This window comes from Oncorhynchus kisutch, unplaced genomic scaffold (genome assembly GCF_002021735.2).
Source record: "Oncorhynchus kisutch isolate 150728-3 unplaced genomic scaffold, Okis_V2 scaffold3811, whole genome shotgun sequence".
In the NCBI taxonomy this organism is placed as follows: domain Eukaryota; kingdom Metazoa; phylum Chordata; class Actinopteri; order Salmoniformes; family Salmonidae; genus Oncorhynchus; species Oncorhynchus kisutch.
The window spans coordinates 271,029-289,376 of NW_022265756.1; the positions used below are offsets into that span (position 1 = coordinate 271,029).

Below are 18,348 nucleotides of genomic sequence, written 5' to 3' on the forward strand. Positions count from 1 at the left end.
CTTCATTCTCTCTAATCCATGTTTCCCTCTCTCTCTGGCTGGCCCATTCTCTCTCTGGCTGACCCACCAGGCAGTATGCCAACAGAGGGAGGGAGGGAGGGAAGGAAGGAAAGGAGAGAGGGAGGAGAGTAACATACCCAGTATGCCAACGGGGGGAGGGAAGGAAAGGAGAGAGGGAGGGAAGGAAAGGAGAGAGGGAGGAGAGTAACATACCCAATATGCCAACGGAGGGAGGGAAGGAAAGGAGAGAGGGAGGGGGAGTACCATACCCAGTATGCCAACGGAGGGAGGGAATGAAAGGAGGGAGGGTTGGAGAGGGAGGGGGAGTACCATACCCAGTATGCCGAGAGAGGTAGGGGAGTACCATACCCAGTATGCCGAGGGAGGGGGGAGGGAGGGGAGTACCATACCCAGTATGCCGAGGGAGGGAGGGGGGAGGGAGGGGAGTACCATACCCAGTATGCCAATGGAGGGAGGGAAGGAAAGGAGAAAGAGAACCATATACCAACCCCTCACAACACACAGCCAACCGACCTGACTCAGACTAGAGCCCATTGAGACCCGGAGCACCTAGACTAAGGACCGACGCTGTTTCCCTGGACATCCAACACACCACTCTGGAGCAACACGGTCAGATTGTTACTGCTACTACCCACAAACCCCTCACCCCTACTCCAGGACAGGACAGAAACATGAACCCCCTCCTGACCCAGGCTGTCCAGACTGAGGAAGATGCTGAAACGGAGGGTAGGTAGCTAGAGCTGTCAGATCCACACGCGTACAGAACAAATGTGTCAACTGTGGGACGACTCACTATGTCAACTTTGTTGGTTATTTCTGTACGTATCAAAAGCGTCGATAGTTGAAGTCTTGGTCGATTGGTTGTTATTCATTCATTGATGGTCACTATGAGCGGTAAGTCAGGTTTTATAGGGCTGCATAGACGTGTTTATAGCATTGTAACTGGGTACATTGACACACACACACACACACACACACACACACACACACACACACACACACACACACACAGGCTGTGAAGTGATTTAAGAGCTCTTCTCTGTCTCTCCCCTCACTAGCTTACATAACTGGTATACCAGCTGCATGTCTGTGTCCGAGAGGCCGCAAATAACCTGCCAGGTGCTAATCGACTACATAGAGGGGTTATGTTTCTACTGGGGGGCTAGGCTACTGAGGGACTAGGTTACTGAGGGGCTAGGATACTGAGGGGCTAGGATACTGAGGGGCTAGGTTACTGAGGGGCTAGGATACTGAGGGACTAGGTTACTGAGGGGCTAGGTTACTGAGGGGCTAGGTTACTGAGGGGCTAGGTTACTGAGGGACTAGGTTACTGAGGGACTAGGATATTGGGGGGGTTAGGCTACTGGGGGGCTAGGTTACTGAGGGACTAGGTTACTGAGGGGCTAGGTTACTGAGGGGCTAGGTTACTGAGGGGTTATGTTTCTACTGAGGGGCTAGGATACTGAGGGACTAGGTTACTGAGGGACTAGGTTACTGAGGGACTAGGTTACTGAGGGACTAAGTTACTGAGGGGTTAGGTTACTGAGGGACTAAGTTACTGCGGGACTAGGTTACTGAGGGACTAGGTTACTGAGGGACTAGGTTACTGAGGGACTAGGTTACTGAGGGGTTAGGTTACTGAGGGGCTAGGTAACTGAGGGGCTAGGTTACTGAGGGGCTAGGCTACTGAGGGGCTAGGTTACTGAGGGGTTATGTTTCTACTGAGGGGCTAGGTTACTGAGGGGCTAGGCTACTGAGGGACTATATTACTGGGGGGCTAGGTTACTGAGGGGCTAGGTTACTGAGGGGCTAGGTTACTGAGGGGCTAGGTTACTGAGGGACTAGGTTACTGAGGGGCTAGGTTACTGAGGGGCTAGGATACTGAGGGGCTAGGCTACTGAGGGGCTAGGCTACTGGGGGGCTAGGCTACAGGGGTCTAGGTTACTGAGGGGCTAGGCTACTGGGGGACTAGGTTACTGAGGGGCTAGGTTACTGAGGGGCTAGGATACTGAGGGGCTAGGATACTGGGGTGCTAGGCTACTGGGGGGTTAGGTTACTGAGGGGCTAGGTTACTGAGGGGCTAGGATACTGGGGTGCTAGGCTACTGGGGGGCTAGGTTACTGAGGGGCTAGGCTACTGAGGGGTTAGGTTACTGGGGGGTTAGGCTACTGAGGGACTAGGTTACTGGGGGGTTATGTTACTGGGGGGCTAGGATACTGAGGGGCTAGGTTACTGAGCGACTAGGCTACTGGGGGGTTAGGCTACTGAGGGACTATATTACTGGGGGGCTAGGTTACTGGGGGGCTAGGCTACTGGGGGGTTAGGTTACTGGGGGGTTAGGCTACTGAGGGACTAGGTTACTGAGGGACTAGGTTACTGAGGGACTAGGTTACTGAGGGACTAAGTTACTGAGGGGTTAGGTTACTGAGGGACTAAGTTACTGAGGGACTAGGTTACTGAGGGGTTAGGTTACTGAGGGACTTGTTTACTGTGGGACTAGGTTACTGAGGGACTAGGTTACTGAGGGGTTAGGTTACTGAGGGACTAAGTTACTGAGGGGCTAGGTTACTGAGGGGTTATGTTTCTACTGAGGGGCTAGGTTACTGAGGGACTAGGTTACTGAGGGGCTAGGCTACTGGGGGGCTAGGTTAGTGAGGGGCTAGGTTACTGAGAGGCTAGGTTACTGAGGGGCTAGGTTACTGAGGGGCTAGGTTACTGAGGGGCTAGGTTACTGAGGGGCTAGGTTACTGAGGGGCTAGGTTACTGAGGGGCTAGGATACTGAGGGACTAGGTTACTGAGGGGTTAGGTTACTGAGGGGCTAGGTTACTGAGGGGCTAGGTTACTGAGGGGCTAGGCTACTGAGGGGCTAGGTTACTGAGGGGCTAGGTTACTGAGGGGCTAGGTTACTGAGGGGCTAGGCTACTGAGGGACTATATTACTGGGGGGCTAGGTTACTGAGGGGCTAGGTTACTGAGGGGCTAGGTTACTGAGGGACTAAGTTACTGAGGGGTTAGGTTACTGAGGGACTAAGTTACTGAGGGACTAGGTTACTGAGGGGTTAGGTTACTGAGGGACTAGGTTACTGTGGGACTAGGTTACTGAGGGACTAGGTTACTGAGGGGTTAGGTTACTGAGGGACTAAGTTACTGAGGGGCTAGGTTACTGAGGGGTTATGTTTCTACTGAGGGGCTAGGTTACTGAGGGACTAGGTTATTGAGGGGCTAGGCTACTGGGGGGCTAGGTTACTGAGGGGCTAGGTTACTGAGGGGCTAGGTTACTTAGGGGCTAGGTTACTGAGGGGCTAGGTTACTGAGGGGCTAGGTTACTGAGGGGCTAGGATACTGAGGGACTAGGTTACTGAGGGGCTAGGTTACTGAGGGGTTAGGTTACTGAGGGGCTAGGTTACTGAGGGGCTAGGTTACTGAGGGGCTAGGCTACTGAGGGGCTAGGTTACTGAGGGGTTATGTTTCTACTGAGGGGCTAGGTTACTGAGGGGCTAGGCTACTGAGGGACTATATTACTGGGGGGCTAGGTTACTGAGGGGCTAGGTTACTGAGGGGCTAGGTTACTGAGGGACTAGGTTACTGAGGGGCTAGGTTACTGAGGGGTTAGGTTACTGAGGGACTAAGTTACTGAGGGGCTAGGTTACTGAGGGGCTAGGTTACTGAGGGGCTAGGTTACTGAGGGACTAGGTTACTGAGGGGCTAGGTTACTGAGGGGTTAGGTTACTGAGGGACTAAGTTACTGAGGGGCTAGGTTACTGAGGGGTTATGTTTCTACTGAGGGGCTAGGTTACTGAGGGACTAGGTTACTGAGGGGCTAGGCTACTGGGGGGCTAGGTTACTGAGGGGCTAGGTTACTGAGGGGCTAGGTTACTGAGGGGCTAGGTTACTGAGGGGCTAGGCTACTGAGGGGCTAGGTTACTGAGGGGTTATGTTTCTACTGAGGGGCTAGGTTACTGAGGGGCTAGGCTACTGAGGGACTATATTACTGGGGGGCTAGGTTACTGAGGGGCTAGGTTACTGAGGGGCTAGGTTACTGAGGGGCTAGGTTACTGAGGGACTAGGTTACTGAGGGGCTAGGTTACTGAGGGGCTAGGATACTGAGGGGCTAGGCTACTGAGGGGCTAGGCTACTGGGGGGCTAGGCTACAGGGGTCTAGGTTACTGAGGGGCTATGCTACTGGGGGACTAGGTTACTGAGGGGCTAGGTTACTGAGGGGCTAGGATACTGAGGGGCTAGGATACTGGGGTGCTAGGCTACTGGGGGGGCTAGGTTACTGAGGGGCTAGGTTACTGAGGGGCTAGGATACTGGGGTGCTAGGCTACTGGGGGGCTAGGTTACTGAGGGGCTAGGTTACTGAGGGGCTAGGCTACTGAGGGGTTAGGTTACTGGGGGGTTAGGCTACTGAGGGACTAGGTTACTGGGGGGTTAGGTTACTGGGGGGCTAGGATACTGAGGGGCTAGGTTACTGAGGGACTAGGCTACTGGGGGGTTAGGCTACTGAGGGACTATATTACTGGGGGGCTAGGTTACTGGGGGGCTAGGCTACTGGGGGGTTAGGTTACTGGGGGGTTAGGCTACTGAGGGACTAGGTTACTGAGGGACTAAGTTACTGAGGGGTTAGGTTACTGAGGGACTAAGTTACTGAGGGACTAGGTTACTGAGGGGTTAGGTTACTGAGGGACTAGGTTACTGTGGGACTAGGTTACTGAGGGACTAGGTTACTGAGGGGTTAGGTTACTGAGGGACTAAGTTACTGAGGGGCTAGGTTACTGAGGGGTTATGTTTCTACTGAGGGGCTAGGTTACTGAGGGACTAGGTTACTGAGGGGCTAGGCTACTGGGGGGCTAGGTTACTGAGGGGCTAGGTTACTGAGGGGCTAGGTTACTGAGGGGCTAGGTTACTGAGGGGCTAGGATACTGAGGGACTAGGTTACTGAGGGGCTAGGTTACTGAGGGGCTAGGATACTGAGGGACTAGGTTACTGAGGGGCTAGGTTACTGAGGGGTTAGGTTACTGAGGGGCTAGGTTACTGAGGGGCTAGGTTACTGAGGGGCTAGGCTACTGAGGGGCTAGGTTACTGAGGGGTTATGTTTCTACTGAGGGGCTAGGTTACTGAGGGGCTAGGCTACTGAGGGACTATATTACTGGGGGCTAGGTTACTGAGGGGCTAGGTTACTGAGGGACTATATTACTGGGGGGCTAGGTTACTGAGGGGCTAGGTTACTGAGGGGCTAGGTTACTGAGGGACTAAGTTACTGAGGGACTAGGTTACTGAGGGGTTAGGTTACTGAGGGACTAGGTTACTGAGGGGCTAGGCTACTGAGGGACTATATTACTGGGGGGCTAGGTTACTGAGGGGCTAGGTTACTGAGGGGCTAGGTTACTGAGGGACTAAGTTACTGAGGGACTAGGTTACTGAGGGGTTAGGTTACTGAGGGACTAGGTTACTGTGGGACTAGGTTACTGAGGGACTAGGTTACTGAGGGGTTAGGTTACTGAGGGGCTAGGTTACTGAGGGGTTATGTTTCTACTGAGGGGCTAGGTTACTGAGGGACTAGGTTACTGAGGGGCTAGGCTACTGGGGGGCTAGGTTACTGAGGGGCTAGGTTACTGAGGGGCTAGGTTACTGAGGGGCTAGGTTACTGAGGGACTAGGTTACTGAGGGGCTAGGTTACTGAGGGGCTAGGTTACTGAGGGGCTAGGTTACTGAGGGGCTAGGTTACTGAGGGGCTAGGCTACTGAGGGGCTAGGTTACTGAGGGGTTATGTTTCTACTGAGGGCCTAGGTTACTGAGGGGCTAGGCTACTGAGGGACTATATTACTGGGGGGCTAGGTTACTGAGGGACTAGGTTACTGAGGGGCTAGGTTACTGAGGGGCTAGGATACTGAGGGGCTAGGCTACTGAGGGGCTAGGCTACTGGGGGGCTAGGCTACAGGGGTCTAGGTTACTGAGGGGCTAGGCTACTGGGGGGTTAGGTTACTGGGAGGCTAGGATACTGAGGGGCTAGGTTACTGAGGGACTAGGCTACTGGGGGGTTAGGCTACTGAGGGACTATATTACTGGGGGGCTAGGCTACTGGGGGGTTAGGCTACTGAGGGACTAGGTTACTGGGGGGTTAGGTTACTGAGGGGCTAGGTTACTGAGGGACTAGGCTACTGGGGGGTTAGGCTACTGAGGGACTATATTACTGGGGGGCTAGATTACTGAGGGGCTAGGTTACTGGGGGGCTAGGTTACTGAGGGGTTATGTTTCTACTGAGGGGCTAGGTTACTGAGGGGCTAGGCTACTGAGGGACTATATTACTGGGGGGCTAGGTTACTGAGGGGCTAGGTTACTGAGGGACTATATTACTGGGGGGCTAGGTTACTGAGGGGCTAGGTTACTGAGGGGCTAGGTTACTGAGGGACTAAGTTACTGAGGGACTAGGTTACTGAGGGGTTAGGTTACTGAGGGACTAGGTTACTGAGGGGCTAGGCTACTGAGGGACTATATTACTGGGGGGCTAGGTTACTGAGGGGCTAGGTTACTGAGGGGCTAGGTTACTGAGGGACTAAGTTACTGAGGGACTAGGTTACTGAGGGGTTAGGTTACTGAGGGACTAGGTTACTGTGGGACTAGGTTACTGAGGGACTAGGTTACTGAGGGGTTAGGTTACTGAGGGGCTAGGTTACTGAGGGGTTATGTTTCTACTGAGGGGCTAGGTTACTGAGGGACTAGGTTACTGAGGGGCTAGGCTACTGGGGGGCTAGGTTACTGAGGGGCTAGGTTACTGAGGGGCTAGGTTACTGAGGGGCTAGGTTACTGAGGGACTAGGTTACTGAGGGGCTAGGTTACTGAGGGGCTAGGTTACTGAGGGGCTAGGTTACTGAGGGGCTAGGTTACTGAGGGGCTAGGCTACTGAGGGGCTAGGTTACTGAGGGGTTATGTTTCTACTGAGGGCCTAGGTTACTGAGGGGCTAGGCTACTGAGGGACTATATTACTGGGGGGCTAGGTTACTGAGGGACTAGGTTACTGAGGGGCTAGGTTACTGAGGGGCTAGGATACTGAGGGGCTAGGCTACTGAGGGGCTAGGCTACTGGGGGGCTAGGCTACAGGGGTCTAGGTTACTGAGGGGCTAGGCTACTGGGGGGTTAGGTTACTGGGAGGCTAGGATACTGAGGGGCTAGGTTACTGAGGGACTAGGCTACTGGGGGGTTAGGCTACTGAGGGACTATATTACTGGGGGGCTAGGCTACTGGGGGGTTAGGCTACTGAGGGACTAGGTTACTGGGGGGTTAGGTTACTGAGGGGCTAGGTTACTGAGGGACTAGGCTACTGGGGGGTTAGGCTACTGAGGGACTATATTACTGGGGGGCTAGATTACTGAGGGGCTAGGTTACTGGGGGGCTAGGTTACTGAGGGGTTATGTTTCTCTACTGAGGGACTAGGTTACTGGACTGATGCTGGGTCAGCTAGTCGTGTAGAGGGGTTATGTTACTCTACTGAGGGACTAGGTTACTGGACTGATGCTGGGTCAGCTAGCCGTGTAGAGGGGTTATGTTACTCTGCTGACACAGTACTAACCCTAGGTCACAGGTCTCAGTTAACCTTACCTTACAGGGGACAACTAGTGAGGAGGAGGGGGCGGGGGAGACATTCTGGGCCAAGACGAGGTCTCAACTTTAAATGGAAGATTTGGATGATGGGATACTTCAACAACCTGAGACTGTACTGAGAGAGAGGATGATGGGATACGTCAACAACCTGAGACTGTGCTGATACGTCAACAACCTGAGACTGTACTGAGAGGATGATGGGATACGTCAACATCCTGAGACTGTACTGAGAGAGAGGATGATGGGATACGTCAACAACCTGAGTCTGTACTGAGAGAGAGGATGATGCGATACGTCAACAACCTGAGACTGTACTGAGAGGATGATGGGATACTTCAACAACCTGAGACTGTACTGAGAGAGAGGATGATGGGATACGTCAACAACCTGAGACTGTACTGATACGTCAACAACCTGAGACTGTACTGAGAGAGAGTTCAAATTCTTATTTTTCAAACATGCCCTGTTCAGGGGCAGAATGACAGAGTTGTACCTTGTCAGCTCGGGGATTTGAACTTGCAACCTTCCGGTTACTAGCCCAACGCTCTAACCACTAGGCTACCCTGCCGCCCCTGAGAGAGAGGATGATGGGAAATAGTTCCATATCACGTGTCCTACATAGAATAAATATGATTTAATTGTGTTGCCAGGTGTCGACGTGGATGCTGAGCTGGCAGCTGCCATCATGTCCAGGAGGATCATCCAGTCTCTGATCACCGTGGAAGCCTGGGAGGGATACACCTTCGCTGACCATCAGATCAAGATCAAGGAGTCACATGACCTCTACGGAGCTGTGATGTGGCCCTCGGTACAACAAGCGCCTTCCGCCCACCTTCATCATCCTCACTAACACTACCCTTATGGTCACCTTCATCATCCCCACTAACACTATCGCTCACCTTCATCTTCCTCACTAACACTACCCTACCACTCACCTTCATCGTCCTCACTAACACTACCCTTCTGCTCACCTTCATCATCCTCACTATCACTACCCTACCGCTCACCTTCGTCATCCTCACTAACACTACCCTTATGGTTACCTTCATCACCCTCACTAACACTACCGCTCACCTTCATCATCCTCACTATCACTACCCTTATGGTCACCTTCGTCATCCTCACTAACACTACCCTTATGGTCACCTTCGTCATCCTCACAAACACTACCCTTATGGTCACCTTCGTCATCCTCACTAACACTACCCTTATGGTCACCTTCATCATCCTCACTAACACTACCCTTATGGTCACCTTCATCATCCTCACTAACACTACCCTTATGGTCACCTTCGTCATCCTCACTAACACTACCCTTATGCTCACCTTCATCATCCTCACCTTCACTACCCTACCGCTCACCTTCATCTTCCTCACTATCACTACCCTTATGGTCACCTTCATCATCCTCACTAACACTACCCTTATGGGTACCTTCATCATCCTCACTAACACTACCCTTATGGTCACCTTCATCATCCTCACTAACACTACCGCCCACCTTCATCATCCTCACTAACACTACCGCTCACCTTCATCATCCTCATTAACACTACCCTTATGGTCACCTTCGTCATCCTCACTAACACTACCCTTATGGTCACCTTCGTCATCCTCACTAACACTACCCTACCGCTCACCTTCATCATCCTCACTAACACTACCCTTATGGGCACCTTCATCATCCTCACTAACACTACCGCTCACCTTCATCACCCTCACTAACACTACCCTACCACTCACCTTCATCATCCTCACTAACAGCTACCGCTCACCTTCACCATCCTCACTAACACTACCCTTATGGTCACCTTCATCATCCTCACTAACACTACCCTACCACTCACCTTCACCATCCTCACTAACACTACCGCTCACCTTCATCATCCTCACTAACACTACCCTTATGGTCACCTTCATCATCCTCACTAACACTAACCTAACACTTACTTTCATCATCCTCACTAACACTACCCTTATGGTCACCTTCGTCATCCTCACTATCACTACCCTACCGCTCACCTTCATCATCCTCACTAACACTACCCTTATGGTCACCTTCATCATCCTCACTAACACTACCCTTATGCTCACCTTCATCATCCTCACTAACACTACCGCTCACCTTCATCATCCTCACTATCACTACCCTACCGCCCACCTTCATCATCCTCCCTAACACTACCCTTATGGTCACCTTCGTCATCCTCACTAACACTACCCTACCGCCCACCTTCATCATCCTCACTATCACTACCCTACCGCCCACCTTCATCATCCTCACTATAACTACCCTACCGCTCACCTTCATCATCCTCACTACACTACCCTACCGCTCACCTTCATCATCCTCACCTTCACTACCCTACCGCTCACCTTCATCATCCTCACTATCACTACCCTTATGGTCACCTTCATCATCCTCACTAACACTACCCTTATGGGTACCTTCATCATCCTCACTAACACTACCCTTATGGTCACCTTCATCATCCTCACTAACACTACCGCCCACCTTCATCATCCTCACTAACACTACCGCTCACCTTCATCATCCTCATTAACACTACCCTTATGGTCACCTTCGTCATCCTCACTAACACTACCCTTATGGTCACCTTCGTCATCCTCACTAACACTACCCTACCGCTCACCTTCATCATCCTCACTAACACTACCCTTATGGGCACCTTCATCATCCTCACTAACACTACCGCTCACATTCATCACCCTCACTAACACTACCCTACCACTCACCTTCATCATCCTCACTAACAGCTACCGCTCACCTTCACCATCCTCACTAACACTACCCTTATGGTCACCTTCATCATCCTCACTAACACTACCCTACCACTCACCTTCACCATCCTCACTAACACTACCGCTCACCTTCATCATCCTCACTAACACTACCCTTATGGTCACCTTCATCATCCTCACTAACACTAACCTAACACTTACTTTCATCATCCTCACTAACACTACCCTTATGGTCACCTTCGTCATCCTCACTATCACTACCCTACCGCTCACCTTCATCATCCTCACTAACACTACCCTTATGGTCACCTTCATCATCCTCACTAACACTACCCTTATGCTCACCTTCATCATCCTCACTAACACTACCGCTCACCTTCATCATCCTCACTATCACTACCCTACCGCCCACCTTCATCATCCTCCCTAACACTACCCTTATGGTCACCTTCGTCATCCTCACTAACACTACCCTACCGCCCACCTTCATCATCCTCACTATCACTACCCTACCGCCCACCTTCATCATCCTCACTATAACTACCCTACCGCTCACCTTCATCATCCTCACTACACTACCCTACCGCTCACCTTCATCATCCTCACTATAACTACCCTACCGCTCACCTTCATCATCCTCACTATCACTACCCTACCGCCCACCTTCATCATCCTCACTACCACTACCCTTATGGTCACCTTCATCATCCTCACTATCACTACCCTACCACTCACCTTCATCATCCTCACTATCACTACCCTTATGGTAACCTTCTACACCTGCATTGCTTGCTGTTTGGGGTTTTAGGCTGGGTTTCTGTACAGCACTTTGAGATATCAGCTGATGTACGAAGGGCTATATAAATACATTTGATTTTATTTGATCATCCTCACTATCACTACCCTTATGGTCACCTTCATCATCCTCACTAACACTACCGCTCACCTTCATCATCCTCACTAACACTACCGCTCACCTTCATCATCCTCACTATCACTACCCTACCGCTCACCTTCATGATCCTCACTATAACTACCCTACCGCTCTCCTTCATCATCCTCACTATCACTACCCTTATGGTCACCTTCATCATCCTCACTATCAATACCCTACCACTCACCTTCATCATCCTCACTATCACTACCCTTATGGTAACCTTCATCATCCTCACTATCACTACCCTTATGGTCACCTTCATCATCCTCACTAACACTACCGCTCACCTTCATCATCCTCACTATCACTACCCTACCGCTCATCTTCATCATCCTCACTATCACTACCCTTATGGGTACCTTCATCATCCTCACTATCACTACCCTACCGCTCACCTTCATCATCCTCACTATCACTACCCTTATGGTCACCTTCATCATCCTCACTATCACTACCCTACCACTCACCTTCATCATCCTCACTATCACTACCTTTATGGTAACCTTCATCATCCTCACTATCACTACCCTTATGGTCACCTTCATCATCCTCACTAACACTACCCTTATGGTCACCTTCATCATCCTCACTATCACTACCCTTATGGTCACCTTCATCATCCTCACTATCACTACCCTTATGCTAATTTTCATCATCCTCACTATCACTACCCTTATGGTCACCTTCATCATCCTCACTATCACTACCCTTATGCTAATTTTCATCATCCTCACTATCACTACCCATACGTTAATCTTCATCACAATCATTACTTTTAAATTCCACTTTTTTCCTCACCATGTACATCTTCATCCATCAACTTCATTTGTATAATGTCAGTTAGTTGCCAATGCTGGAACGAACTACAAAAATCTCTGAAACTAGAAACACTTATCTCCCTCACTAGCTTTAAGCACCAACTGTCAGAGCAGCTCACAGATTACTGCACCTGTACATAGCCCACCTATAATTTTGCCCAAACAACTACCTATTTCCCAACTGTATTTAATTTTTATTTATTTATTTATTTTGCTCCTTTGCACCCAATTATTTTTATTTCTACTTTGCACATTCTTCCATTGCAAATCTACCATTCCAGTGTTTTACTTGCTATATTGTATTTACTTTGTCACCATGGCCTTTTTTGCCTTTACCTCCCTTCTCACCTCATTTACTCACATCGTATATAGACTTGTTTCTACTGTATTATTGACTGTATGTTTGTTTTACTCCATGTGTAACTCTGTGTCGTTGTATCTGTCGAACTGCTTTGCTTTATCTTGGCCAGGTCGCAATTGTAAATGGGAACTTGTTCTCAACTGGTTAAATAAAGGTGAAATAAATCAAATAAATATATAGTTCACATTGCATTGTGTTTATTTCCCATCAGGCCATAGTGCTGTGTTACTTCCTGGATACGCACCGCGACACGTACAACCTGCTGGACAAGAACGTCATCGAGCTGGGCGCCGGGACCGGGCTGGTCTCCATAGTTACAAGCCTTCTAGGTGAGACAATCTTGTATTTACAAAGTCGCATGGGGGTCCCAGACAGCCTCCTCGTATCACTGAGCTGCCCTGGGGTGTCCCAGACACCCTCCTTGTATCACTGAGCTGTCCTGGGGGGTCCCAGACAACCTCCTCGTATCACTGAGCTGCCCTGGGGGGTCCCAGACACCCTCCTCGTATCACTGAGCTGCCCTGGGGGGTCCCAGACACCCTCCTCGTATCACTGAGCTGTCCTGGGGGGCCCCAGACACCCTCCTCGTATCACTGAGCTGTCCTGGGGGGCCCCAGACACCCTCCCCGTATCACTGAGCTATCCTGGGGGGCCCAAGACACCCTCCTCATATCACTGAGCTGCCCTGGGGGGTCCCAGACACCCTCCTCATACCACTGAGCTGTCCTGGGGGGTCCCAGACACCCTCCTCGTATCACTGAGCTGTCCTGGGGGTCCCAGACACCCTCCTCGTATCACTGAGCTGTCCTGGGGGGCCCCAGACACCCTCCTCGTATCACTGAGCTGTCCTGGGGGGTCCCAGACACCCTCCTCATATCACTGAGCTGTCCTGGGGGGTCCCAGACACCCTCCTCGTATCACTGAGCTGCCCTGGGGGGTCCCAGACACCCTCCTCATACCACTGAGCTATCCTGGGGGGTCCCAGACACCCTCCTTGTATCACTGAGCTGTCCTGGGGGTCCCAGACACCCTCCTCGTATCACTGAGCTGTCCTGGGGGGCCACAGACACCCTCCTCGTATCACTGACCTGTCCTGGGGGGTCCCAGACACCCTCCTCATATCACTGAGCTGTCCTGGTGGGCCCCAGACACCCTCCTCATATCACTGAGCTGTCCTGGGGGGCCACAGACACCCTCCTCGTATCACTGACCTGTCCTGGGGGGTCCCAGACACCCTCCTCATATCACTGAGCTGTCCTGGGGGGCCACAGACACCCTCCTCGTATCACTGACCTGTCCTGGGGGGTCCCAGACACCCTCCTCATATCACTGAGCTGTCCTGGGGGGCCACAGACACCCTCCTCGTATCACTGAGCTGTCCTGGGGTGGTCCCAGACACCCTCCTCGTATCACTGAGCTGTCCTGGGGTGGTTCCAGACACCCTCCTCGTATCACTGAGCTGTCCTGGGGTGGTTCCAGACACCCTCCTCGTATCACTGAGCTGTCCTGGGGTGGTTCCAGACACCCTCCTCGTATCACTGAGCTGTCCTGGGGGGGTTCCAGACACCCTCCTCGTATCACTGAGCTGTCCTGGGGTGGTTCCAGACACCCTCCTCGTATCACTGAGCTATCCTGGGGGGGTCCCAGACACCCTCCTCGTATCACTGAGCTGTCCTGGGGGGTCCCAGACACCCTCCTCGTATCACTGAGCTGTCCTGGGGGGGTTCCAGACACCCTCCTCGTATCACTGAGCTGTCCTGGGGGGTCCCAGACACCCTCCTCGTATCACTGAGCTGTCCTGGGGGGGTTCCAGACACCCTCCTCGTATCACTGAGCTGTCCTGGGGTGGTTCCAGACACCCTCCTCGTATCACTGAGCTGTCCTGGGGGGTCCCAGACACCCTCCTCGTATCACTGAGCTGTCCTGGGGTGGTTCCAGACACCCTCCTCGTATCACTGAGCTGTCCTGGGGGGGTCCCAGACACCCTCCTCGTATCACTGAGCTGTCCTGGGGGGGCCCCAGACACCCTCCTCGTATCACTGAGCTGTCCTGGGGGGTCCCAGACACCCTCCTCGTATCACTGAGCTGTCCTGGGGTGGTTCCAGACACCCTCCTCGTATCACTGAGCTGTCCTGGGGTGGTTCCAGACACCCTCCTCGTATCACTGAGCTGTCCTGGGGGGGCCCCAGACACCCTCCTCGTATCACTGAGCTGTCCTGGGGGGGTCCCAGACACCCTCCTCGTATCACTGAGCTGTCCTGGGGGGGTCCCAGACACCCTCCTCGTATCACTGAGCTGTCCTGGGGGGGTCCCAGACACCCTCCTCGTATCACTGAGCTGTCCTGGGGGGGTCCCAGACACCCTCCTCGTATCACTGAGCTGTCCTGGGGTGGTCCCAGACACCCTCCTCGTATCACTGACCTGTCCTGGGGGGTCCCAGACACCCTCCTCGTATCACTGAGCTGTCCTGGGGGGGTCCCAGACACCCTCCTCGTATCACTGAGCTGCCCTGGGGGGGTCCCAGACACCCTCCTTGTTCGTGTGTTTTTTTAGTTTTAGTTTTTCGGGCCCATCCAATCAATCAATCAAATGTATTTATATAGCCCTTCGTACATCAGCTGATATCTCAAAGTGCTGTACAGAAACCCAGCCTAAAACCCCAAACAGCAAGCAATGCAGGTGTAGAAGCACGGTGGGTAGGAAAAACTCCCTAGAAAGGCCAGAACCTAGGAAGAAACCTAGAGAGGAACCAGGCTATGTGGGGTGGCCAGTCCTCTTCTGGCTGTGCCGGGTGGACATTATAACAGAACATGGCCAAGATGTTCAAATGTTCATAGATTACCAGCAGGGTTAAATAATAATAATAACAGTAGTTGTCGAGGGTGCAACAGGTCAGCACCTCAGGAGTAAATGTCAGTTGGCTTTTCATAGCCGATCATTGAGAGTATCTCTACCGCTCCTGCTGTCTCTAGAGAGTTGAAAACAGCAGGTCTGGGACAGGAAGCACGTCCTGTCACACCGGTCTCTTCAGAGGACAGACATCTCCTTCCTGTTTGGTAACTGGTGTTTGTTTGTGTTTATTTCCTAGGTGCCAAGGTGACGTCCACAGACTTGCCGGAGGTGCTGAGTAACCTGCAGTATAACGTACTGCGTAACACCAGGGGTTCCTGTAGACACGCTCCTCGGGTCACTGAGCTGTCCTGGGGGAAGGAGCTGGAACAACGCTTCCCTCAGGCTGCCTGTCACTACGACTACGTGTTCGCTGCCGATGTGGTTTACTGCCACCCCTACCTGGCGGAACTCTTGGACACCTTCGATCACCTGTGTCAGGACGGGACGGAGATCCTCTGGGCCATGAGGTTCCGTCTGGACAGAGAGAACCAGTTCGTAGAACGGTTCCAGACCAGGTTCCATCTGGATGAACTGTACGATCTGCCCAGTCTCAGTATCAAACTGTATCGAGCATCAAGGAAGGAGATGGGGAGGAAGACACGGTCTGGAGAGGCAGCTTAAATACTACCATGCTCTACGGAAGCAGTCTGAGACACTGCAGGGGGATGGAGAGATGGATGTGAATGTGTGTCAGAGAATCAATAAAGGCAATGTCGAGAAGCGCATTACACTTAACTCTTGAAGGTAATTTACCCTTGATCCGACATCCACAGCATTTTGGGGAAATTGTAGTGTCATGGCCCAGAAAATAATTTCTTGGAGCCCTTTTATGTTTTGTTGTAGCTGTCCACTATACAGAGTTTACTGTCCTCTTTACGGAGGCTACTGTCCTCTTTACAGAGGCTACTATCCTCTTTACAGAGTTTACTGTCCTCTTTACGGAGGCTACTGTCCTCTTTACAGAGGTTACTGTCCTCTTTACGGAGGCTACTGTTCTCTTTACGGAGGCTACTGTTCTCTTTACAGAGGTTACTGTTCTCTTTACGGAGGCTACTGTCCTCTTTACGGAGGCTACTGTCCTCTTTACAGAGGCTACTATCCTCTTTACAGAGGTTACTGTTCTCTTTACGGAGGCTACTGTTCTCTTTACAGAGTTTACTGTCCTCTTTACGGAGGCTACTGTCCTCTTTACGGAGGCTACTGTCCTCTTTACAGAGGCTACTATCCTCTTTACAGAGGTTACTGTCCTCTTTACAGAGGCTACTATCCTCTTTACAGAGGTTACTGTTCTCTTTACGGAGGCTACTGTCCTCTTTACGGAGGCTACTGTCCTCTTTACAGAGGCTACTATCCTCTTTACAGAGGTTACTGTTCTCTTTACGGAGGCTACTGTTCTCTTTACAGAGTTTACTGTCCTCTTTACGGAGGCTACTGTCCTCTTTACAGAGTTTACTGTCCTCTTTACCGAGGTTACTGTCCTCTTTACGGAGGCTACTGTTCTCTTTACGGAGGTTACTGTCCTCTTTACGTTGGTTACTGTCCTCTTTACGGAGGTTACTGTTCTCTTTACGGAGATACCTTTCCTCTTTACGGAGGTTACTGTCCTCTTTACGGAGATACCTTTCCTCTTTACTGAGGTTACTGTCCTCTTTACTGAGGTTACTGTCCTCTTTACGGAGGTTACTGTCCTCTTTACGGAGGTTGCTGTCCTCTTTACGGAGGTTGCTGTCCTCTTTACGGAGGTTGCTGTCCTCTTTACGAAGGCTGCTGTCCTCTTTACGTTGGTTACTGTCCTCTTTACAGAGAGACCTTTCCTCTTTACGGAGGTTACTGTCCTCTTTACGGAGATACCTTTCCTCTTTACGGAGGTTACTGTCCTCTTTACGGAGATTACTGTCGTCTTTACGCAGAGACCTTTCCTCTTTACGGAAATTACTGTCCTCTTTACGGAGGTTACAGTTCTCTTTACGGAGGTTACTGTCCTCTTTACGGAGGTTACTGTCCTCTTTACGGAGGTTACAGTTCTCTTTACGGAGGTTACTGTCCTCTTTACGGAGTTTACTGTCCTCTTCACGGAGGTTACTGTCCTCTTTACGGAGTTTACTGTCCTCTTTACGGAGGTTACATGAACTCTCCTTCCCTTCATGTCTGGGCCTTGAACTCTCCTTCCCTTCATGTCTGGGCCTTGAACTCTCCTTCCCTTCATATCTGGGCCTTGAACTCTCCTTCCCTTCATATCTGGGCCTTGAACTCTCCTTCCCTTCATATCTGGGCCTTGAACTCCCCTTCATATCTGGGCCTTGAACTCTCCTTCCCTTCATGTCTGGGCCTTGAACTCTCCTTCTCTTCATGTCTGGGTCTTGAACTCTCCTTCCCTTCATATCTGGGTCTTGAACTCTCCTCTCTTCATGTCTGGGTCTTGAACTCTCCTCTCTTCATGTCTGGGTCTTGAACTCTCCTTCCCTTCATGTCTGGGCAGATCAGTATATTATTGTTTTCTCTGTTATTCAGTTGTATCTCTGATTGAAGATGTGTAGTGTCTGCTTCACCTGATGTGTTGCTGTACATATCGAGACCTGCTTCACCTGATGTGTTGCTGTACATAACAAGACCTGCTTCACCTGATGTGTTGCTGTACATAACAAGACCTACTTCACCTGATGTGTTGCTGTACATATCGAGACCTGCTTCACCTGATGTGTTGCTGTACATAACAAGACCTGCTTCACCTGATGTGTTGCTGTACATAACAAGAACCTGCTTCACCTGATGTGTTGCTGTACATAACTAGACCTGCTTCACCTGATGTGTTGCTGTACATAACAAGAACCTGCTTCACCTGATGTGTTGCTGTACATAACAAGACCTGCTTCACTTGTTGTGTTGCTATAATAATAATTATAAACACCTCTGGTCTGTAAATAGTTCTGAGAAATAAAGTACATTATAAACAC

At 51.3% G+C, this 18,348-nt stretch overlaps 2 protein-coding genes across 2 annotated transcripts; one reads left to right on the plus strand and one right to left on the minus strand.

Annotated features, from left to right (window-relative positions):
- Positions 1–455: 455 nt before the first annotated feature.
- Positions 456–18,348, plus strand: LOC109885365 (protein-lysine methyltransferase METTL21E). Its single transcript, XM_031821018.1, has 4 exons — positions 456–747; positions 8,274–8,431; positions 12,714–12,831; positions 15,591–18,348. The coding sequence occupies exons 1-4, from the start codon at positions 693–695 to the stop codon at positions 16,013–16,015; spliced, it is 756 nt and encodes a 251-aa protein (XP_031676878.1). The 5' UTR covers positions 456–692; the 3' UTR covers positions 16,016–18,348.
- On the minus strand, positions 16,222–17,794 carry LOC109885364 (golgin subfamily A member 6-like protein 7). The gene has a single exon (XM_031821017.1). It carries the CDS (start codon positions 17,773–17,775, stop codon positions 16,222–16,224), a length of 1,554 nt encoding a protein of 517 aa, XP_031676877.1. The 5' UTR covers positions 17,776–17,794.

What these genes read in the sequence shown, in the direction of transcription:
- LOC109885365 (XM_031821018.1), top strand. Translation starts at nt 693, where the DNA reads ATGAACCCCCTCCTGACCCAGGCTGTCCAGACTGAGGAAGATGCTGAA. An exon ending in GGAAGATGCTGAAACGGAGG is followed by an intron (nt 748 to 8,273) that starts GTAGGTAGCTAG and finishes TTGTGTTGCCAG; the next exon opens with GTGTCGACGTGGATGCTGAG. An exon ending in GAGCTGTGATGTGGCCCTCG is followed by an intron (nt 8,432 to 12,713) that starts GTACAACAAGCG and finishes ATTTCCCATCAG; the next exon opens with GCCATAGTGCTGTGTTACTT.
- LOC109885364 (XM_031821017.1), bottom strand. Translation starts at nt 17,775, where the DNA reads ATGAAGGGAAGGAGAGTTCAAGACCCAGACATGAAGAGAAGGAGAGTT.